At 38.2% G+C, this 25,283-nt stretch overlaps 1 protein-coding gene and 1 long non-coding RNA gene across 2 annotated transcripts in view; one reads left to right on the top strand and one right to left on the bottom strand.

Moving 5' to 3' along the window:
- Nucleotides 1-1,237: 1,237 nt before the first annotated feature.
- LOC114031611 lies at nt 1,238-22,450 on the top strand. Its single transcript, XR_003567762.1, has 4 exons — nt 1,238-1,408; nt 13,700-14,044; nt 17,573-17,818; nt 22,126-22,450. It is a non-coding gene; the product is annotated as an uncharacterized LOC114031611 (long non-coding RNA).
- ATP6V0D2 (ATPase H+ transporting V0 subunit d2) overlaps nt 16,024-25,283 on the bottom strand; it is a 30,550-nt gene continuing 21,290 nt past the window's right edge. Inside the window, exons 4-8 of the mRNA XM_027846683.1 lie at nt 23,312-23,391; nt 21,724-21,801; nt 17,900-18,076; nt 16,539-16,616; nt 16,024-16,304 (exon numbers count right to left, since the gene is read on the bottom strand). Coding sequence (XP_027702484.1) covers nt 16,143-16,304; nt 16,539-16,616; nt 17,900-18,076; nt 21,724-21,801; nt 23,312-23,391 — 575 coding nt within the window. The 3' untranslated portion in view covers nt 16,024-16,142. The remainder of the gene's footprint in view (nt 16,305-16,538; nt 16,617-17,899; nt 18,077-21,723; nt 21,802-23,311; nt 23,392-25,283) is intronic.

The raw sequence follows: 25,283 nt of genomic DNA, 5'->3' as shown, positions 1-25,283 counted from the left end.
AAAAAGTTATTCTATGCCATTTTTTTATACCTTCATGTACCCTGTAAGGAAAGACTTGAGTCTCATAGCCTCAGATTAAAAGAGAAAAATTAAAAAAAAAAATAAATAAAGAACCACAACCAGAGGCAACACTGAGTCAGGAGCCATGGGATCCAGCCCTGGTTCCCATTCTTACTAGGCTGCATGACTCTGGGCAAGTCACCTGACCTCTTTGAGTCTACTTTTTCATCTGTAAAATGGGGATAGTAATATATCACATCTCAAGGATAAGCACTTGAAAATCAGAATAAATATGATCCATTACTCTGAGATTTACTACAAACATTGAGTTCTAGTTCTGATTGAGTAGAATACAGGTCAAGTCTCTTTGGGCCTCAGATTCCTCATTTGTAAAAGGACTAGGTAATGCCAAGATCTTTTTCTACTGCTAGAATCTATGATTCTGGTATGATTTTCAGCTCCTAGAATCTATGTTTCTTAGCTTCCTCAAATTTTAAATATTTTGCTTATAATGCTCTTTTTTTTTAACTTCTTAGATTCTGCTAGATTGTGAACTTTTTGAGAGCAGGGTTGTGCCTTTCTTTATCATTGTATCTCCCATCATCACTAGCATGTAGTAGGCATTTAATAAAAGTTTGCTAAATTGAATTCTCAGTAGAGTAGATAATAAAGGAAAAAAGAAAAGGGGAAAGAGACATAAAAAAAGCATAAGCACTAAGGTTTTTAGTTCAAGATGGTACCAAAAAAGACTTTGATTTATTATGAGAAATCTGTTATCATATAGTCTCAGTTCATGGTGAACTTTCTTTAGTGAGGGATGAATTCTAAAATTTTACTCTTTAATTGCTCAGAGTGTATATTAGTTTGCTAAGTTATTTCCATATGATAATGAAAGTATAGAAGGCTGAGCTAAGATATATTTACCTTACTAATAGAAAGCCTGATTCTCCTAAGGGGGTAAAATTGGACTGGCTAGATATATTATGACTCATAATAGTGTTGCAAGGTGTTGAAAACTGATTTTAGGAACCTCCTTATCCTCTTACTGCCTTGTCCCACCCCCACAACGAGGAAATCTCGAGTAACTCAAAAATTCTCCAGCTACTTACTGCATTTTGCTTAGCCTGAAATATATGTGTCCTTGAAAACCTGCCCTAAAGTAACGCTGTGCTGGTCACATGTAAGCACTAAATAAATGCTTGTTGACTTCTTAAAATTTGGCCCACATAATGCTTGACTAAGGAGAGGGGCTTTATAATTGGGGAAGATAAGTCTGCACTTTTCAGTGAAAGTGAAAGTCTGAGAAGAGACCAGACTGGCAAGCTGAGGAGGAAAACAACAATAAGACAACAGAAAATAGGACCTTGATTCACGTTGAGGCTTTGTTAGAGAGTCCTGAGAAATGAAGGTAGGATTATTCCTCCCACCATTGCCCTTCCCCGTTTAACAAAGGGGGTTCCCCCTTTTTTCCAGGGGCTATTTCAGCCCACCACTTGCACCCCCAGAGAGCTTTTCATTACTTTTGCTGATTGTGTATCAGGGGCACCTTTGAGCTGTGGGTCAATTTACTAGCTGTCAGCAGCCGTCCCCTGGACAAGTAAAAAGTACTGTTTGCCTTGCCTTTTGTCCTGAGAGTTAAACCTGCCATATTTCACAATGCCTAAAGGTTACAGCATACATTTCCTTCTTCTGAGGCTCCTCCTCTACCCTTTTTCTAATCAAATCCAGTATTTGGACAAGTTTAAGTTTAATTGAATAATAAATAAGAGGAAGTAAAAAAGAACCCAGAAAAAAAAAACAGCCTCCAGGAATAAATGATTAATGTGTTGTCTTTCTCAGACGAAGATTCTGCCCATGACTCCCCAGCAGTTGGGCATTTTGCATTAAGCTCTTTTTCTGCTGGTGGAGAATCTTTCCAAGTAGGCAATTTCTGTGGCTGTAGCCACATTTCTTGAAATGTCATGCTCCAGTCAGGTTTGGGTTTTCCTTGAATTTATGGCCAGAATTTCTCCTTTGTTATTCCAGAAGCATTCTCTCTCTCTCTCTCTCTCTCTCTCTCTCTCTCTCTCTCTCTCTCTTCCTCATTGCTCTCACAGATTTATGAATGACGAATGACTTCTGTCTTAAACCAGATCCAGCTTCTTTAGTGTTCAGACTCCATAGTGCTGCTTAGGGGGGCATGTTGGCTCTCTGTCCAGACCTTCCTTTTCAATTTGCATGAAATATTTTTCTTGACAGTTTTGCCTGAAAATGGCATGAAGCCTTACATGGCAGTTTAGGCTACATCTTGGAAATATGCTGATTTAAATTCCCACCTGCTCTTCTGGGATTAGGGATTTTGTGATAAGGAGGTTTTACTCCTGCTTTGAGCACTTTCCACTTCACTTTTTAAATTTGACTTTACCTTATTCATTCATTTATTCTTTTGTTTATAAAATCTTTCATTTTTGCTTTTTTTTACATTGCTGTCATTTCCAAATTACATTCTCATCCTTTTTTTTTGTCAATTCAACAAACATTAGGTACCTACTATGTGCCAAGTACAATTAGTAGGAAAAAAATAGAGACACTGATCATGTCTGATAGCATATGCACCATTCTGCACCTGTAGTTTACCACCTCTCTAACTTTAGGTACTTGGCATTAAATTTACAAGTTGACTAAGACAACTTCAAAGACTCATTTTCAGATTTGAGAAGAATAGAATATGATTCTATTCTATTTTACCATAGAAGTTGCCTTAGTATTAACATTGTTTCACTTGTTCATCCAACCTTGAAGGGAAAGTCTGAAATTTGTCAGTTGAAGTAAAAGTGTCATCAAGTCATAAAAATTTTGCATACTTTTCCAACCATCATAGAGATGGTACATTTAATAGTAAAAATAACTTCCAGTTATATAGTGTGTGAAGATTCACAAAGCACTTTCCTCATAATAAGGCTGTGAAGTAGCTAATGTATTATTTTCATCTGTATTTTGTAGAAAACTGAACTGAGACCCTGGCAGCTAGGTGGCACAATGGATAGAGTGTCAGGCCTGGAGTCAGAAAGACTCATCTTCATGAGTCCAAATCTGGCCTGACACTTGCTAGTTATGTGACCCTGGGCAAGTCACTTCACCCTGTTTGACTCAATTTCCTCATCTGCAAAATGAGCTGGAGAAGGAATGGCAAATCACTCCAGTGGTTTGCCAAGGAAACCCCAAATGGGGCCACAGCTGAACAGCAGCAACACACTGAGACCTAGAGAGAATAAATGGTTTGCTTATGGCCGGCCATTGTCAGAACAATGATTCAAGCAGCTTTCCTCTAAGTCCTCAGGTCATTCCACTCCAACCATGCTGTCTCTCTAGTGAGCATCAATAGTACTGGTGTTCTTGTTTGTTCTATTTTCATTGAAATACTTCCCAGTAAGATTCTTGGTCTAACAAGAACTGCTGGGAAAGCTGGAAAGCAGTCTGGCAGAAATTAGCTATAGACCAGCATCTGCTACAGCTTCAAATGGATACATAACCTAAATATGAAAGGTCGTATTACAAAAAATAAAAGAAGTAAAAATAAAAACAGAAGAAGGTACTTTTATAACTATAATGTGGGGGAAAGGGAAATTTCTATGAAATAAGGATAAGGAAGATAATAAAAGACAAAATATATAATTTTATTATATAAAATTTAAAAGCTTTTGCCCCAAAATTCTTTGCATTCAATATATTTTTTAGTCTGACATTCAGGATATAAAGGTGATTGCCCTAGGTATAAGGCCAAAAGCCATTCCCTATTAAATAAATGGTTAATGGATATGAAGAAACAATTTTCTTTTTTTTTCTTTTAAAAAATTTTATTTATTTATTTTTTGAAGAAACAATTTTCAAAAGAAAAACTAAAAACTAACAATAACCATATGAAATATTGCTGCAAATCACCAATAAGAACAACAATTAAAAAAATTTGAAATTTTACCTCACACTCATAAAATTGGCAAAGATGACCAAAAAATGTAGCGTTGGATAGGATAAAGGAAGATAGGTAATCAGATGACCCTCCCCATCTGGATGGGGACCTGGTTCACAGTGGGTAGAGGACTGGGCCTGGAATTGGGAAGACCTGAGTTCACATTTAGCTTCAGACACCAACTGGCTGTGTGACCCTGGGCAAATGAGCTCTGCTTCCCTCAGTTTCCTCAACTAGAAAATGGGGATAATAATAAGATCTACCTTGCAGGGTTGTTGTGAGGATCAAATGAGATAATATTTGTTTAAAAAAAAAGCTTATCAGCTTATCACAGTGTCTGGCACCATTAAGAAGCAAAGTGTTCATTCCTAATGACCACAATTTGCATCCTTCAACATCTTACCTGGCATGAAGATTCTCCAAGACTATGCCAGCTGAGTTCAAGTTGCTAGCTCATTTGAAGCTGGAAAGGCATTGACTCTAGATATTGGTGTGGGTTTGTTGCTCTATAATCAGAAAGACTAGCCTAACTGAATGCAGAAGAGGCTGAATCATCAAAAGATGGGACATTAGGTGACAATTTTTTAAGCACAGCAAATCTTAAAATTATCCAAAAATGGAATTCATCCCCCCTCCTCCCCCTACTCCCCCACAAACCCAACCTTTCCTTCAAATCTCCCTGTTTCAGATGAGGGTATCAACATTCTAGACAGCCAGATTTATAACTTGAAGTCATCTCAGACTCTTCCTTCTCCTTCATTGCCTTACCCTCATCCAATCAGTTTCTAATTCTTGTTGATCTTATCACCATAATCCCTCTTCTACCATCAAGTTATTACAACTTGCAGAACCACTACCCTAATTCAGCCCCTTCTATCCAATGGCCAATAGCCTCCGAATTGATCTTTCTTAATTCCAGTGTCTTCCCTCTCCAAAACATCCTCCAACTAGTAGCCAAAATAATATCAGGTGTACCCTCACTAAAAATTAGCTTTAAAACTTCCAAAATCTGACTCTCATTTAATGTTCCAACCTTATTTTATATTACTATCTTTCAAGAAATCTATATTCCCGCCAAACTAGACTACTTGCCACCCCTAGACCCAATATGCCTTGCCCCATAAAATTGTATAAACCAGCCCCCATGCTTGGAACGTATCTTTATTTCCACCTCTTAGAATCCTTGACTTCCTTTAAAGCTCATCGCAGATGCCAACTCCTTTGTGAAGCCTTTTCTGATACATACCCTGCGCTATTTGTTCCTCAACTTACTTTGAAGTATGCTTATTTGTATGCCCATTGTACCTTCCCAGCATAACATTAGCTTCCTGAGGACATTTTTGACCTTTTAATTCCAGTTCCTAGCACTGTTACATGAGTACTTAATGAATGCTTGTTGAATTAAATTGAGTGGAATCTACCAAGGAATGAAAGGCTTGAGAACTGCATAGAATCTGAAGATAAAATGATTTGGGCAAGTAGAAGCCAGGGGGCCAGTGTCACTGGATCACAGAGTATGTGGAGAGGAGTAAGGTATAAGAAGACTGGAAAAGTAGGGAGAGGCCAGCATGTGAAGGGTTTCAATAAATGACACTATTTCAAGAGAAAAGGAATATAGTCAGTCAATAAAGATGTCTTCATCTGATATTGTTGCAGTCGTTCCATAGCCAGCAAATTTTGATCAGTACAAAAAGAAACACAAATGCTGAGGACTGCTGAGAGGAGAGAAAATGAATCGTAAAGAAATGGAATGATCCCTAAAAAAAAAAAAAATCAATGGGGTGAAAAGCTGTCTGCTCTTGGAAATAAATGAGACAAAGGGGAAGGATGCCAGAGTCATATTCCTTCCCACAGCCATCTGTGCTCTCAACCCCTGAACTGATTTGTAGCTGATACAAACCAAGATTTCTGATCCTGATTCTAGTTTTCCAGTCCTCCAAAGGCTGCTCTCACTTTTCTGGATGTTTAAAAATGACTCACATTTATAGAGCTGTTTGAGGTCTACAAAGTACTTTCCTCACATAGCTACCTTGGGAAATAGATATAGTTTTATTATTCCCATTATAAAGCTAAGGAAAATAAGTTCCTAAGATTAAGTGACTTGCCCATGGCCACGCGGGTAGGCAAAGTCATAACCGGCTTGGAACATCGAGAGGTTTGCTTGAGGTGCAAACATAAGGTGGGTGTATTTCCTTCTAGCGACAGGCTTTGGCTTACTGGTCACACTCCCTCATCCCCAGAGTCCTATTGCCATGGTCTCCCTTTCCTAGGCTGACCCTCTCTCCCACTTACTCTCTTGCATATACTCCCTTCTCTCCTCCGACATTGCCACCACTCTAGTGCAGGCCCTTACCACTTCATGCATGAATTATTGCCGTAACCTGCTAGTGGGTCTGCCTGTCTCAAGTCTCTCCCCACTCTAATCCATCCTCAGCTTGGCTGTCAAACTGATGTCACCCACATCCCTTCCCCCATTCAATGAACTCCAGTTGTTCCCCAATCATCTCTTTGACTTTTAAAGTTTTTTCATGAGCCGGCTGCATTCTACCTTTCTAGTCTTCTTGTACCTAACACTTCTTCACGGAAGAAAAGGAAGGGGAGAGGCTTGATGATGAGAGATGAGTAAGGGAGCTGTGTCAATAGTACAGGCAAGGTGTGATGGGGTAGTGAAGGCCAAAGGCTCAACTTCCTTCTCATTAATAAAAAATTGTCAGTGCTGTATAGGTATAATAGATGTTTAATAATACTCATCGATTAACTGGTATTTAGTCTGACTTACTATATTCATTCTGAAGGTAATGGGTAAGATATACATTTAGATTGCCAAGGGAAGGGAGAGAAATCAGCCCAGTTTCCTATGTGGGAAATGCAGGACAAGGACCTGTCTACATATAAATAACTCGGATTTTCCTAAAAAAGCAGTTTAAGCATGGTTTACTACCAGGCCCAGTACTTCAGCATATCAGGGATCAAAAGTAAATTCTTCTTTTGCCTTATACAACTCTTCATAACCTGACATCTTCCTATCTTTTTCATCTTCTTACATCTTTCTCCCCACCAAGTACTCATCAATCCAGTAACACTGGCTTCCTTGCTCTATCTCTCACATGTCAACCCACCTCCAAACTCTGGGCATTTTCTTAACTTGTTCCCCATGCCTGGAAATCTCTCCCTCATCTCTACCTCCCTATTTCCTTCAAGGGTCAGCTAAAGTTCCATCTTCTGCAAGAATCCTTTCCCAATCCTCTTTAATCATGGTGACTTCCCTCTGAAATTATCTTCAATTTATCCTGTACGTAGTCATTTGCATGTTGTTTCCCTCATTAGACTGTGAGCTCCTCAAGAGCAGGGACTGGGTTTTCCCCCCCTTTCTTTGTATCTTCATCATTTAGCAGTGTCTGGCACATAGTAGATACTTAATAAATGTATGTTGACTTGTTTCTTTAGACTTGGGAAAATAATAGAATGACATTAAGAGTATTATTTCAACTTTGAAAGACTTAATAACTCTCTCAATCAACCTTGAATCCAGAGGATTAATGATAAAGCATACTACCTCCTGATAGAGAAGTAATGGACTCAGGGTACAGAATGAGACATATTTTTTGGACATGATCAACACAGGAATTTGTTTTGCCTGACTATGCATATTTATTACAAGGATTTTATTTTTTCTTCAATGTGGGGCAGTGGACGAGAAAGTGGAGAGAGTGGGGCATGAGAGAAAATAGATTTTCTTCATTTAAAAAAAAATAAACTTAAAAAGTTGTTCCACACTTCGTGATGCATTTCACTGTCAGCCAAATTGCTCAATATCATTTTTGACTGCCAATCTGCCAGCTCGTATCCTCAAACTGTTTTCAGGTCCCTCACCAGAGCTCTGCCTAGCCAAGACCAGATTGGTTTGAAACAACGTAGGGACAAATGAACACAATATTTGGGGGGAAGGGGAGTAAGGAGAGGTTTGTTAAATGAACAGGCAGGTTCACTCTAAGTATTTTTGGAAGATACATAGTATAGGAATTTGGAAGCTATAAAGTATAGATTTATCAACCTAGACACTTTTAGAATGAGATAGAGATTATAATGTGAGAAAAGTCTCAAAAGAGTGGTGGCTGATTGTGGGGGAGAATGTTGGGTTTGGGAGGCAATACTTTGGAGGGAGGGGTAGATTTGCATTTTCAAATAGAATTGGGAACCTATTTTTCTCTAGTTTTACTCTGTCACATTTACCACACTGATAAATGGAGAGTTCCTCAGATGGTTCTCAATCACAAGGCTTCCAGTCTACAATACTGATTTCACTTATTAGCAACCTTAAGTAAAGTCTGGGTGAAGAGGTTATGGTGGCTCACAACTTTACTCTGGAAGCATGAAGATACAGTACAGTTTAATGAATAGATTGGAGTAAGAAAGCACTGTGGGTTCAAATGCTATTTCTTTTTTAAAAATTATTTTTAAAAATTCAATTTTATTTTCACTTCCAAATTTTGTCCGTCCCTTGTCCCCCTCTCCACTCATTGAGAAGACCAAAAAACAAAACGAAATAAAACATTGCAAATATGCAAAGTCATACAAAACAAATTCCTGCATTAGCCATGTGGAAAGAAGGAAGGGAGGAAGCAAGGAAAGAAGAAAGGAAGGAAGGAAGAATTGGTAGAAGGAGGTAGGAAGGATGGAAGGTGAGAGAAGAAAAGAAAGGAGGAAAGAAAGAAGGAAAAAAGAAAGAAGGAAGGAAAAAATGAAAGAAAAGGAAAAAAAGAGATAAGAAGAAGAGAAAAGACGGTTCAATCTGTACTCTGAGTCCATCAGCTATCAGGAGGTAAATAGTATATTTCACTATGAGTCTGCTGAATTGTGGTTGGTTATTTTATTAATCAGTTTCTAAGTCTTTTGAAGTTGATTATCTTTATAATAATGTTATTATTATGTAAGTTGTTTTCCTGGTTCTGCTGACTTCACTTTTCATCAGTTCATATAAGTCTCAGGTTTCTCTGAAACCAACCCTTTCATTATTTCTTAAAGCACATACGTATTTCATCACTTTCAAATACCATAACTTATTCAGATATTCCCCAATTGATGGGTATGCCCTTAATTTCCAATGCTTTACTACCACAGAAAGAGCTGCTATAAATATTTTTATCCCTATAGTCTTTTATCTTTTTCTTTAATCTAGAGGAGTCAAATGATCTTCGGACCTCTCACCTTGTATCTTCCATTTTTTGCTGGGTGCGGGGTGTCCCTTAAGGGACAGTGGCAAGGGGCCAGGCATCTTCCATCTGCTCCAAAGCAATGACTTCCATCTCTGTCAGCACCTACAGCTGACAGCCCAATTTCCCAACTGGGATGTGGAGAATCTCTCATGCAAAAGAGCAGCTTTACCTTTGATCTCAGGTTTTCCATCTCCTGCTATGCCTATCCATGGAGGGAAGAGGAAAAGAAAAGTTGGTGTGGAATGAGAATTTTTTCTCCTGCTGTGTGGATTCAACATCCATCTCCTGCTGGGCCCTTTTCCAGTTTAATCTCCACCCTTCAAGGGGAAGAGGAGTAGTGAAGCAGGGCCTCCCATCTGACCATCTGATCATCTGACCTTGTGTCTTCCCTCTCATATTATACTTGCCTTTAGTGTGATCTCCAACTGTATTGGGAAGAGGAGAGGTTCTCTGTACTAAATAATGAACATTTTCATGCATAGTCATCCCAGTGATTTTGAACCCCTGAAGGTCATGATTCAAACCCCATTCCCTATCCCTTGGCAACCTGATTCCTTACTCCTATGCCACTCAACCCTCCTACCCCAAAGTTTCAACCTAACACCTAGCTCTTCCATATCAACTCTTCCTCAAGTATACTAACCACTCAACCTATTCACTTCCTCTGAGCTGCTCCTCCACCCCATCTCAGTCACACTCAAAGATGGTCATAGCCTTGATCTTGTTATCACCTACAAATGTACCACCTCCATACAAGAATTCTGAAATTCCCTTAACCAGTCATAAACAATTTGCTTTTTACCTCTTCCTCTGCCTTCCCTAACAGAACCCTATTCTTCATCTACACTGTGACCTCCAATTCTTTGACCCCTCAATTATCTCCCAAGCCATCTCTCTTGCACTAGCCACTCTCTTCTTTTTTTCCTATCTTGATCCATTGATGAGTCAATTCAACTCTAAACTACACTCTCTCAAATCTCAAGCTCCCTTATCACATCTCTGATTATCCTTATTCAAGTCTCAACCATGGATTACTCTTACCACTTGTGGCTTTCACTCCTACACATATGCTGCGGAATGAAGGTGGAGAAAATCATGCAATCATTCTGACTTGGTACATTACAAATTTATGTTACACACAACCTCAGCTGGGCCCTCACTTAGGTGAGGACCCTCACTATGTGAGGATCACATAGGTAATCCTATGCCTCCCATTTCAACTCACTATCCAATCTCCACAGTGACTCTTATAAACCTTTCCATCCCTCCTCAATCCTCCCATGACTCCCTCCCCCAACTCTCTGAGCTGAAAACCTCACCTCATATTTTGCAGAAAAGAAATTGAGGCATTTCCATCAGCTCCCTCTTCCATCTTCCTTCTGTCATAACACTCATATGCTTTCTGCCACTATCTCCTCCTTCACCCCTCTATCACATGATGAGGTGGCCTTACTCTTTAAAAGACTATCCCCTCTATCTTTGCAAGCAACCTCATCCAGTTTCCTCCAACAGAATGTCCCCTTTGTCATTCCTTACTCTATCACTTACTTTAAATCTTTCCCTTTCTACAGGTTCATCCCCTACTACCCATGTCTCCTCTTTCCAAAAAATCAAAAACAAAAAAATCTTGATTGATCTTTCCATCTCCAATATTTTCCTATATCTTTTCTGCCTTTGTAGCTAAACTCCTTGAAAAGGGATCCTATAATAGGTGCCTCCACTTTCTTTCCTTCTATTCTCTTCTTAGCCTCTTACAATCCATCTTTTGACCTCATCATTCCATTCAAAACTGCTCCCTCTAAAGTTACCAATGATCTCTTAGTTGTTAAATCCAATGGTCTTTTCTTTATCCTCATTCTCCTTGACCTTTCTGCAGCCTTTGACACTGTCAATCACCTTCTCCAGAAGAATCTTTTCTCTCTAGGTTTTCAGGAAACCACTCTCTGCTATCCTTGCCAACTCTCTGACCACTCCTTCTCAGTCTCTTTTGCTAGATCCTCATCCAGATCGCAGCCTCTCACCACAGGATTCTGTCCTGGGCCCTTTTTTCTTCTCTCTCTATATTATTTCACTTGTTGATCTCATCAGATCCCATGGATTTGGGATCATCTTTATGCTAACGACTCTCAAATCTACCTTTCCTGTTCCAATCTCTCTGCAGAGCTCCAATGTTACATCTCCAATTGTCTTTCAGACATCTCAAACTAGATGTTGTGACATGTAAAAAGTTTGAGAGACTTAGTTTCTGGGTAATTAATCATTCTATTAATTATGACCACTAAATAATTAATAAAAAGATGGTGATTTGGCCTTCGTTTGTAAACCAAAGGCCTGAAGATCTCTTGATGCTTATATACCCTTGAAAGAGTGGGTATTCCTGAATCAATCACAACTCTGATTGGTTAACGTTGATGAGAGAATAAATATTATGAGAGGTGAGCCTACTCTAATGAGGTGCTGGGGGATGTGACTTTGATTATGTCACTCTTACTCCCAGACCACCCCCAGACTTGATCAATCTAGACAAAGGATCTCTCTCCCCCCCCTCCCCCCACCCCCAAACCCCACTTCAAGCCAGAGTAGAACACAATGGTTCAGAATTCACCTAGATAAGATTCTTTTTACTCTTTAATCTTTGTTCTGGAGACAAGCTTCTCCAGTTGGGTAAGGTCTGAACAAGACTGAGGAAAATGTTAAATCCAATCTTATCATCTATAGCCTTATTCTTCAGAAGCTGATTTGACCTAGTAGAGAATGAGGAGATAGGAAGGTTAGAAAAAAAAAAAAGCCAACAAACAAACCTGCATCCCCTGGTAGTAATTGGTTATTAATATAAGAGAGAAATAATCATTTCTCTCAATGTCCAGTAGATGACTTAAACTAAACATGTCCAAAACAGAACTCATTATCTTTCACCTTAAACCCTTTCTCCCTCACCTTCCTTATTATTTCCCTTGTTACTATAGAGGGCACCACCATCGTCCCAGTACCTCAGGCTTGCAACCTGGTTGTCATCCTCAACTCACTGTTCACCCTCCATATTCAATCTATTGCTGTTGATTTCACATTGCAACATCTCTCTAATATATATTCTTTCCTGGGATACTGCCCCCACTCTAGTGCCTCATCATCTGATGCCTGAAGTATTGCAATATCCTGCTGGTGAATCTGCCTGCTTCTAGTTCCATCCCCTCCACCCCCCATCCCAATCCATCCTTCATTCATCCACTGAAGTGATTTTCCTAAAGTGCGGGTCTGACCATGTCTCTCCCCCCACTCCCAATCAACTTTAGGGACTTCCTACTGTCTCCAGAATAAAATACAATATTCTCTATTTGACATTCAAAATCCTTCATAGCCTAACCCCCCGCCCTACATTTCTAGTCTTCTCACACCTTATTCTCTGACAGATCCTCTTCAATCCAATCATATTGGCCTCCTGGCTATTCCACAAACAGGACACTCTATCTCCTTCCACTGGAATCCTTTCCCAACCCCTCTTAATTTCAGTGCCTTCTCTCTGTTAATTATCTTCCATTTATCCTGTATGTAGCTTGCTTTGAATATTTTTTTGCATGTTGTTTCCTTCATTAGATTGTAATTGTAATTTGTCCTTAAGGACAGGGAGTGTCTTTTGCCCCTTCTTATATTCCTAGTGCTTAGCACTGTGTCTGTTAAATATTTATTGATCAATTGATATAAATTATAAACAGCTAGGTGGCCCCAGGATCAAATTCAAAATGCTGTTTCAAAACCCTTCATAACTTAGCCGCCTCTACCTTTCGAGTATTCTCTTTAATCCCATGACACTGGCCTCTTGACTGTTCCAGGAAAAGAAACACCATCTCTCAGCTCTGTGCATTTTCTCTGACTGTCCCCACATCTGAATGCTCTCTCTCATCTCTTCCTACTGGCTTTCCTGGGTTTCTTTAAGTCCTAACTAAAATCCCATCTTTTATTGATTTTGAAGCCTAGCGCCTTCACTGTTAATTATTTCACATCTATCTTGTATATTGCTTGTTTGTATATATGTTTTCTTGTTATCTCTCCCATTAAATTGTGAGCTCTCCAAGGGTAGAAACTCCCTAGCACTTAACAATACCTGGCACGTGGTGGCCACTTAATGCCTATTGATTTATTTATTAATCTTTTTGGATCATAAACTTATTATCAGTATTGCTGGTTCAAAGGGCATATGCATTTTAATAGCTTTGGGGGCATAGTTCCAAATTTCTTTCCATAATGGTTGGACCAGTTCACAGTCCCACTAATAATGCTTTAAAATACCTGTTTTCTCACAGCTCCTCCAGCATTTGTTATTTTCCTTTTGTCTACTTAGCCAATCTGACAGATGAGAAGTGATATCAAATAGTTTTTTTAATTTTCATGTCTCTAATTATTAGTGACATTTTTTCATATGGCTATTGATAGCTTGGATTTCTGCCTCTGAAAAGTACCTACTCATATTGACTATAAACAAAATTGGAGAATGGCTCTTATTCTTATAAATTTCACTGTTTACTATATATTTTAGAAATGAGACCTTTATCAGATGGCCACAAAGGTTGCTGAAACAGGCACTACAGAGCACTCAGAGTGTGGTCAAACATCAAAGATGCCAAGGTCATCCACTGCATCCCAGGCCAGCACCAGTCATCCTGACTTTTGTCTTGCCACTGGATTTCAATGACTCTCGGAGAGTGAAGCTGTTGACTTTGTTCAATTCTGCCTCACTTAAATCCAAGTCATGAGCAAGTCAAGACATCATCCCATATCTTCAAAAATGGACAACCCAGTATTATAAGAATAAAAAAGAAAGATGAAAAAGAAAACAAGCAGCTCAGTAAACTGAAGCAATACATCAATTAATTCTAACAGGGTATGCAATATTCCACACTTATTTTTATCAACCTCTTAAATAATTTTCAAGGATATGTTACTTTTGTTCTTTCCATTTTGTTGTAGCCATTGTGAATAGTTTTCCTGGTTTTGATTACTTCACTCTGCATTGCTTCAATTATTCTTCCAATGCTTAATTCTTCATTGTCAAAATTTCTTAAGCTACAGTAATATTCCATTATGTTTATATACCGCAATTTGTTTAGCTATTCCCCAATACTTTAAATACCAATTATTTGATACCACAAAAAGTGCTATTATGAATATTTTAATGTAGCTGAGACTTTTCCATTCTTTACTTTCTTGGGGTATTATATGCCTAGCAATGGGTTGAATAGTTTGGCTTTTTTAGTCACTTTTTCTGAATGATTGCAAATTGCTTTCCAGAATGGCTGGACCAACTTAAGAGCAGTAGTATATCCATATTTTTGCAGTCCAACATGGACTATTTCCATCTTTTATCAGGGTTTTGATTTTCATTTCTATTATTAATTCAGAGCAATCTTTCATATGGCCATCAATATTTTTCAATCATTCCTTTGAGAACTGTTTGAGAACTGTTTGTTCTTATCTTTTGACCACTAGCCCAGTGGGGATACGACTTTTAATTTTATAAATTTGTATAGGGGCAGCTAGGTGGTACGGAGGATAGAGTACTGGCCCTGGAGTCAGGAGAACCTGAGTTCAAATCTGGCCTCAGACACATGACACTCACTAGTCACTCAATCCCAATTGCCTCAAAACTTTTTTTTTTATAAATTTGTATTTGTTCCTAGTTATTAAACCCTTATCTGAGGCAAAAATCCCTTCCTCCCCACCCTCACCCCCGCCCCCACTACTGACACCTTCCCTTTTTTTCATCATACCAACATTGATTTTTGTCAATTATTTTGGGGAAAAATTCACTCCTCTAAATGAATTAGGGATAACCTCTTTCACCTTTAAAAAAGATGATCCTCTTACCCCAAAATTCCTTTCCCTTTTCATAGGATTTCATGCTAATACACAGACATATTCACAGGGAAATCCTGCAATGCAGAATTATGGTTCAGTGATTTATTTTGCTGAAGGAATAGTGCAATACAATTAGTCTTTTGTTTTCTTTCTCGAGTCAAAGATGCATTTTTTTTAACATATGAAAAATATTTTTTAGAGTAATAGCAGGATAAAAATAGTGGTATACATTATCAGTGACAGACATGAGGAAAGGAATTGCTTCAGTTCTGCAGTGGGAATAAGAGTCAACAGAGAGACAGTTTGAGTTTTATGCTGATGTTATCCATGAGGAAGAGGAAGAGGATGTTCTTGTTGCTGTCTTCCTTTTCTTCCTTCTTCTCTATCTTGTCTCCTAGCATATAGGGTAGATTATCTATGGAGAATTTATGGAAAGACCTAGAAAAGAGCAAGGAAGGGCTGACATCTGCATTGGTGGCTGGTATATGCACTCACACTGGTGAGATGTGGGTTGGAAAGACTTGACAAATATTAACATGCTTTCATAGAAGCAAACTTAAATTCTAAGTTGCATTGATGTCCCAAAACAACAAATCAGCTTTTACACAAAAGCCCAGTGTTTAGTGGCTACTGTCATTAAGGCACTATGAGCCGTTGCCTTTTCAAGAGGTAAGGAAAGGAGATCAGGGTAGTAAATTTAAAAATTTAAGAGAACAGAAAACTGAATATCCAGAGGCCTGGGGGGTAGGGAGGTGAGAAGGGATGGGGAGTCAGGATCAAAGTTCTTGCTATGGATAACTGGGGTGGTGAGGAGAAAGACTTTTTGAGTACAAAACAAGAATAAATTACTATTGATTTTAGAATAATTTAAAATTAGTGCTTAATGCCTATTGAACCATGAGCTATAAATGTAAAAACAATGATTTAATTCTGTTAGAAAAAGAAATAATTGATCTATTATTGTAGTGTTAATTTATAAGGTTTAATAACAGATCTGATACATGGTAAGATGAAGCTTTGTTTATTTTTGTGTACCCCACAGAATATAGCAAAATACCCTTTATCATTTTCCACAAGAGCACATTTGTCTTTGTTGATTTTCTAACCTTGCTTCTCCTACTGAATTATAAAATGGGAATATAATTGTTAATTTTTGTTCGATGTCTTTGTGAAATACACTCAGCAATCCACACAATATTTCTCATCTCTTGTTCCTTCAGCTTTATGTAAGCATAAAACACTCCATAGTGGAACTGCCTGTTGAAGGTCAGTACATTCAATTTTACCTGCAAGGGGAAAGAAAAAAGAACATCAACCCATGTGGGGAAAACGTTACATTCATAACATACTAAGAGATAAATTGGACACAAAATATACATATTTGTTGCCCATGTGCATTTAAATTGATGATAACTGAAGTGTGTGATTCTGAAAAAGTAAAATACATGGTCCTCAAGTTAAAATATATGGGTTTAAAAGTCCTGAGTTAGATTAGGATAACTTCTGATTTATAATCTCACCTCATGTTCATAAAATACATCTTCCAATGACTTTCCTTCAGGGCCATCACCAACAGCTTCGAACAAGGGCTTGTACTCCTTAAAAAGCAAAGACAGAAATATTGATGAGGACTTCTTAAAATGGTAGACTCCCAAGTGAATTTTACATGGATGATTTATGGAATGGCATGGGCAAAAAACATTCAGAGGAGGAAGGAAGGGTTGTGTTCTGTACTTGTAACTAGAAGAGAACCCATCCACACCAAGGAGATCCATATGAACCAATCACATATCCAAAGTATTTTGGCTACCCATTGGGAAATTTTTTTATGAAACAATAAAACAGACGTTCTTAGGAGATAAACACTTGGTTAAAAACCATTAGTTTTGGAGTAGAGATGCTTTTGAAAGCATTTCTTTGGAAAGATGTTGGGCATTGTTCCTAATAAAACAACCCATAAACAGTCTATTTTTAGCACTATAATTAGTCATTTGTTTCCATTGTTTATGTCACTATATAGTTCTACATATACTCTTAAATGATTACTGTGGGCCAGACGCTGTACTAAGTAATAACCTCCAAATATAAAATAATGACAGCTTCTGCCTCAAGAATCTTACATTCTACAATGCAACAGCACAGGTCACCCTGCCTATCATTGGTTTCCCTAAAAAGATTGAAGAATATGATTGCTATAGCTGAGGATAAGTATGATTCAGATATGATGGAGGAATGGCCGGTGAGTCTAGTCCTTATGAACATGCTCAGAGAGGACTTTAGAGCGTGGATAAACATTCTGGTCCACTAACCGTACAAAGAACAGGAGCATCTTTGATTGGCTCCATATCCGGGACTGGATCCATATCCGGGGGGGGGGGTTCAAAAAGGCACTTATCAACCATAGTCAGGCCTCTTGGTCTGACTCCTTCCAATATGGCTGAGTTCCAGTGAGAGAAGAAAGGGGATAGAGGTCTCGAGCCCTGCCTATGCAAGACTGACATGTGTGTCATGAATATGGGCTCAGCATTCCTCAGCATTTGTTCTTTCATTTTAGGTGAAGGAGAAAGGAAATGACTAAAACCTCAAGAGCTTTGAAAGGCCAAGAGATCAAGCCACCAGATGATTTGAGAATGGGGCATATGCCACACATAGTTGCCTGAAAGCTACATAAAATCTGTGCATGCTCCAAATCTCCCCAAGGCATTCTACTCTGGAAGCTGGCTCTCCATTCTCTTCCACATGGGCAATCGCATCTGTCAGCCATCCTGATGCCCTATTCATCAGTTCCCATTACACATGAGTATGTTTTTAAATAATAATTAATAAGAATAATGCATCCTATTCTGGGGAAAAAAGGGTAGAAAGGCCCATTCGCACTTACTACATAGTTTTCAGCCACATTCTTCATCTGCTCATAATCTTCTGCTCGGGCCAACAGGCGCAATCCTTCTGGATACAGTTTACCACAGGTTGGGTACAGTGTCTCTCGGTCTTCTTTGCTCAACTCCGTGCCGAAGGAATTAAGTGTGATGATAAAAGCACGTCTGTCAGCCTCAAACTGAATGTATAAAACACAGGATTACAGAGAGAGCTAATCATCTGCTAAATACTTTGGCAGATGTTGGGATTAAAATGAGGCAAATCCATTTCTGAAGCAATCTTATTACCTTTCCTGATCTGTATCTGATTAAGATGTAGCAAATTCTTCTTAACACTTTGTAAACCTAAAAGCAGTATATATATGCTAACTATAACAATTAATAATAATAATTAATAACAATATCATTTTGAATTCCTTTAACCTTTTTCTGTCCCAAAGTAACAAGGTGGCACAGTAGATAGAGTTCATATTTGGACTTAGATGTTTACTATGGACCCTTGGGCAAGCCACTTAACCTCTATCTGCCTCAGTTTCCTCAATGGTAAAATGGAATGAGATAATATTATGAGATAATATTTTATAAAGTGCTTAGCACAGTGCCTGGCACTTTAAAAAAAATGCTTATTCTTTTCCCTTCCCTTCCCAAAGCAACTGCCCTAAGTTGGGAGGACCAGCATGGGGAATAAATTCAGGTTATGTATTTACTATATCAATTCTCAATACCAATCTCTCTCTTTGTCTCTGTCTCCCCATTCCCCCCCGCATTGTAATTTGCAATTTATTTCCACTCCCTATTTCACTGCAGATTTTTCTATATACTGTAAGTTCTCAATTAAATTTCCCATGTTATTTTCTGGCAGAGTGGAATAGAACCCTAGACTACTTCCTAGGAGATCCAGGTTCTAATCCTAGCTCTGCCACTGATTTCCTGTGTGACCTTGGGAAAGTCAAGTCCCCTCTGTAAACCTCAACTTCCTCCTCTCCTTTGCAAAATAAAGGGATAGGACTAAGCAATTTCTAAGGTCTCTTTTAATTCTGAAATTTTATGATCGTTCAATTACTTTTGAAACTCCCTTAAAGTTTAGTGTACTACAAACTCATACTGTTTACCGACAGACTGCTTAGGAAATGCCCTGTCAGTAGGTTTTTGTACAAAAGTAAGATCGTAAGTTGCATATGGGAACTTCTGGTTTTGTCTTGGTATGTTCAGTGTCTAGCACAGCTCCTTGTATGTAATAAAATAGTTGATGAATTAGACATGGCTGCTGATTCATGGGACTGCTGAAGAAGCTCATTGATAACTTCAATGAAATCATGAAAACACCATGAATTAGGAGTTGCCTACTTGGAAGCATTGGCTGACTCTAGTGGATGGCAATGATCTGCTCTTACTGGTTTTCTATTGGGAAAAGCTGAGGAATATAAAGGAGGGGGCTGGGTAATAGGGAGTTTGGGACAGAGATGAAACTTTGAAAAAATCTAGGGCATGTTGATAGATGAAGACAAATGATGCATGTGCACCAAATCAATGGTGTCAAATTCAAATAGAAATGAATCCCTGGGGCTTCCTATTGATTTAGAAAACCACAAATTGACATTATCTATGTTGCATTTTTATTTATTTTGTTAAATATTTCATTGTTAAACAATTACATTTTTATCTGGTTTGGGTAGCACTTGGGAGGCTGGGCACAAGCTTGATGCCTCTTCCTTAGATGACACCCAGTGTTCTTTAAGATTCTAAAAGGAAATGAGGCTAAGGAGGGAGAATGGGGGCACCACGGACACCCCCACAAGCCTGAATGAAACTGTTGATATTATTCTCCCCTGAAAATATCTTTCTACTCACAAATAGTGGTGCTTAAAACCACTAACCTAAGCGAGTCTGTGGTTGTAGTAGCAGACTGTTCTACATTTATGAAGACAAGGTTCCTAACTCAGGAATCAATTATTTTCATGTAGTCATTATCAATTTGTGTGGATGCATCTCTGCCCTCATGCCAAGCCCCCTTGTGACTATTTAAGGGCATGTAGATATAGACTGGAAATAGAAGGGTGAGTCTAAGCTCATAGAACAAAGCAAAACTAACTAGGTCCCAGGACCTTGGCCTTATTATTGTTAGCAACATACTCTAATAGAGATAAATCAAACATGCCTCCACAAACCGTGTGTTTGTTTTATTACTATGTTTCTTTATATACCACGTGGACAATTCAAATGGTGGGAAAGAGGTTATTTCAGGGCAAATAGCACAGTATGCTTGACGGTACTTGTCTAACATAAACTTGACCTTATCCTTGCATATTAAAACACTTGTTTAAATCAAAGTTACAGTTGTGAAATCTCATAATATAAGATTTGTTTGGTGTTAACACTAGTATCATGTTCAGTTTATTGGATGCTATATAAACTAATTTATGTCAACTAATACATGTTGTCAACCAATACATGTTGTCAACCTTGCATATTTACTTATTATTTAAATGAGACAATAATCATTCAGTTAATAACCATTTATTAACCACTTTCTATAGGCCAGGTACTATGCCAAGTGCTAAGGAAGCAAAGAAAGACAAAACTCCAGTCCCTATCTTCAACAAACACACATTATAATGAAGGAGATAACCAAGACAACATGCAAAAACAAGGTTTATGTAGTATAAATGGAGGATGATCTCAGAGGGAAGGCTCTGATGTTGGAAAAGGTTATGTATGTTGGGGAGGGGGGAGAGGTAAGGGAGACCTGGGATTTGAATTGAGTCTTGAAGGACTTCTTGAAGGAAGTCAGGGAGGCTAGGATGTGGATGTGAGAGGACAGAGCATTACAGGCATGGGGAACAGCTCATGAAAAGATAAGAAATTAAGTGTTGTTCTTAAGGAACATTGGGTAGGATAATGTAACTGAATCATAGAGTGTATGGAGGGAAGTGTAAGAAGATTGGAAAGGTGGGAAGACGCCAGGTTGCAAAGGGCTTTAAATGTCAAACCGAGCATGTCAGAGTTGAACTGTATATGAAATAATAATATTATTAGAAATTCAATGTATGCAGTGCTTATCAATATACTATCATGTTTAATCTTTACATCAACTTTGTGAAGTAGTTAGGGTTTAATAAACCATATTTTACAAATGAGTTAGTTGAGGGACAGAGATATTGAATAACTTGCCCAGAGTCCTAAAGATAGTTAAGTATTTGGTATGACATATTAATGATAGAATCAGGAATCAGATTTGGACAGGCTGGAATTATGGGTCAAGATTAGCAAGGACAAATTTAACAAAAATGTAAAGTCCTATAAACAGATTCACATATCTATTTCTACATTTATATGGACATATGCATATGCATCTATTATTATATGTATGAGATATATACATGTGTATAAATGCACATATGCATGTGAATTCCCATGCAAATAAATCATATTTATGTATAGAGGAGAATATATACATATACATGTATATTATATATGTATATGTACACACATAGGAAGGGAGGAAGGAAGAAGTATTTAAGATAGGTAGTTCCCAAAAAATAACTTTATTACATTCTGATGCAACAAGGCAATTTTATGCAATGAGGTAAATCAAGGTCTATAACAAGGTTTGATGAAGAAGGAAGGAAGGAAACTTTCCAATGGCTTTTCTACTATGCTATCCTGTCTTATTTTACATATACAAATAACTTTATCTAGCGTTGGCTTAAATTATAGAAAAAGGAATCACTTAGATGGTTAGAAAAGGTTAGAAAAAACCTTTAAAATAACTGAAAAATGACTAGATACATTTGGCCATTTAAAAAAAAAGTTACCTCTTTCTTACCTCAAGAATAGGGCACATTACTTCTGCTGTGACATCACCATGTTCTTTGCAGAATTTGTAGAAAGCCTCAAGGTATGACTTTTAAAAAAAATTGTAAGACAATAAAATAAATACATTTTCCTTTAAAAAGGTTGAATGCTCAACTTACTGTGAGTTACTAAATGTTGTGAATGGAAATTACATCCTTTTTCCCCGGGGAAATATTGTATAGATCATGCTCTGATAAAAATTATTATAAACTCACACAATGTGAGTAAGGACAACAGCAAAGAGAAGGAGAACCAAATACAATCTGTAGTTATCATCTTTGTTATACAACTTAACGCTCTGCAGTATTGTGAATCGTTCCGCTTGCCCCTAGGTAAGAATGTCATCCTGAGAAAGTTGTAATCTCTCCCACAGCAAGGTCCATAGGAGCTGAACAAGTTGATTTGACCTGACCATGTAATGTATCCTGTGTACCTGGCAGAGACAAATGGAGAATATTTCTAATCACAATTAGGAGAATATTCCAATGGCAGCTATGGCCTTTGTGATGCTTCTTTTGAGGATCTTTGGAGAGGGGAAAGTCATCAGGGGAAAAGCAGATACTCAGACTTCCACAAAGTACGTATGTGTGTCTCCCCATATTTTGAGGTATAAACTGTGGAATGTATGAAATTGTGATGTGAGGGATCCATCATTCTTATTGACTGGACAAGACAATATATCTTTTGCTCAACCTATAATAAATACTATTCTTAATTTGATAACAAAGGAACTTGACTTATAATTTTATTGGTATAGGAAACTCTGAGATGAGGAATGGGAGGCAGAGCTGAGAGATGAAATGTCTCCTACTATCAATATAGGTTGGTACCTTCTCTGCAACTTGGTTTTAAAGACTTGCCTACAAGTTAGGTTTAATGACTTGTGTAAGGTCAGACAGCCAGTGTGTGTCAGAAGTGGGATGATCCCACCCAGGTCTTCCTGTCTTCAAAGCCACCTCTAGCCAAGATACCACGCTGCCTCTCCTGGAGTACAAAGCCAAAAATGAGAGGAGCCTGTAATGTATTGGGAGAAAACATGTATAAAGAAAACTAAATGTAAAATATACATAAAGCATTGGTCGGGGGTGGGGGGGAGAGGAGAAGAGCACCAGGATTTGGGAGGATGAGTATGTGCTTCCTATGGGATAGGGCACAAGATGAGCCCTGAAGGAAGCTCAGGATTGATTGTCATGAATTTCTAGCAATGCCACCCCAGGGTGTCACGTGTCGTCAGCAAGTGAAAACTGTGTGAATAGTCGAGCAAGGTGATTCAAACCGATAAGCATTTTGAAGGCAAGAGACCATGTTTCACGATTTGTTTGAATCACTCAGTAATCTAGAACAGTGGCATGAACGTACCTGTGTCAACACTTAATACTCCTTGAATTGAAATGGGGTTTGTGTGATTCTGGCATAAAGGAGCATGGTATATGTGGTTGTGGAAACTGACTTAGGAGCATGGTAACTTTTCTCTTTATAACTTACTGTAAAACAACTTTTTGTTCTCTAGTTTGGGGCATTTTCTACTACAAAATCCAATACTTTACAGAAGTATTTACCTTGTAGAGTTTATTACGCATTATTTCAATATTCACTTCATTAAGGGTATTTTCAGACATGCAATCTTGAAAGAAAGGAGCTGAAAACAGAGATGGTCACAGAATTAATTCATGCTACACATTTGGCCATGCATATAGCTATAAATGTGATGACACCGACTTACTGTTGGTGTTATCCAAACATATCTCACTGAATTCTGATCCTCATCCTAGGCCTTTCGCTCATACTGAGTTTGACCTGGAATGCTTTAGCTTTTCCTAGAGCAATAGTCATAAATCGATAAATCTTTAGAGCTATAAGGGATGTTAGAGGTCGCCTAGTGAAATACCCTTATTTGATAGATGAAAGCGAGGCCAAGAGATGATAGGATTTGCTTAAGGACATCTGCTGGCAAAGCCAGAACTGGAACTCGGGTCTTCTGGCTCCTTATTTAGTACTGCTGCTGCAAAATCGTACCCATTCCTTCAGGGCCTAGCTTAAGTCCCCCTTCTCCATGAGGCAGCTAGGTGGTACAGTGCATAGAGTCAAGAAGACTTGAGTTCAAATTTGACCTCTGATACTGACTAGCTGTGTAACACTAGGCAAGTCACTTAACCTCTGTTTGCCTCACTTTCCTCAATGGTAAAACGGACATCATAATAGCAGCTATTTCTTGGGGTCATTGTAAGGATCAAATGGGACATTTGTCATAAACACTTAGCATAGGGCCTGGCACATAGTAGGTGCTATATGTATGATTATGTCCTCTCTCCCATGAGGCTTTCCCTAATCACTTCAGCCCATACTGATCGCACTTCTTCTCTGAAGTCCTAAAGCCTTTATAATCTTTGTACTCATTTAACAATTATACTTTCTTTGAATATTATTTAATTTTTAATACATATTTTATCTCACAATCACAATAAACTCTTGGAGATCAGAAACCCTGTCTTATAGTTCCTATAAGTCTACATGAATGCTATATACTCTACATATTACAGTATGGTATGGTCAGATGAGATCTGGCCTCAAAACTAGAAAAACCTAGGCTCAAGTCTGATAAATACTGGCTATTTGATCTTTTGCAACTCACTTATTGTTGTCCTAGGCAAAGACTATAAATTGCAATGAAAGGGTCTGTATTAATAGGAGTTTCCTCACCCAGGAGTTCTCTATAGCAATGAAATCATAGGTCCAGTCTCTATTCCAATTTTTATATTCAGTATCTTTCTAGAATAGAGTGTATAATTAATAAGAATGTATAGAATAATAATTAATAATAGCTAATACTTATATAGTACTTACTATGTACCAGGCACTGTGCTAAGTGCTTTATAATTTTCTCATTTGATCCTCACAACAACCCTGGGTGGTAGTTGCTATTATTATCCCCATTTGACAGATGGGGAAACTGAGGTAAATAGAAGTGAAGTGACTTGTTTAGGGTCACACAATTAGTAAGTGTCTGAGACTGGATTTGAACTCGGGTCTTCCTGACTTTAGGCCTGGTGCTGTATTCACTGTACCCCCTAGTGGATATTCAAGAAATACTTTGTTGATTAATAAGACTGCAGTATGATGAGGGGTGACAAGAACCGTGCCTCTTTTTTAATGCCTCTCACGCTGGCTAGAACAAAGATATAAGTACGGACATTGCAACCTGTCTTTTCTCAAACCTTCTGTGACAGGGAAAAATTAGGCTATTCTTAAAGTAAGCAGGCACCTAAGAGGTTTGTCAGCCCTTTTCCTATCCATCTATAGAATGGGTTGTTATTTCAGTTGTATCTGATTCTTCGTGACTCCATTTGGGGTTTTCTTGGCAAAGATACTGTAGGGGTTTGCCATTTCGTTCTCCAGCTCGTTTTATGAGGAAACTAAGACAAACAGGGTGAAGTGACTTGCCCAGAGTCATTGAACAGCTAGTAAGTGTCCAAGGCTGAATTTGAAGTCAGGAAGATAAATCTTCCTGACTCCAGGCCTGGCATTCTAGCC

This window comes from Vombatus ursinus, unplaced genomic scaffold (assembly GCF_900497805.2).
Source record: "Vombatus ursinus unplaced genomic scaffold, bare-nosed wombat genome assembly UNPS02000577.1, whole genome shotgun sequence".
NCBI classification, from domain to species: Eukaryota; Metazoa; Chordata; class Mammalia; order Diprotodontia; family Vombatidae; genus Vombatus; species Vombatus ursinus.
The sequence above is the reverse complement of the archived record's forward strand: the minus strand, read 5'-3'. Positions and strand labels throughout refer to the sequence as shown.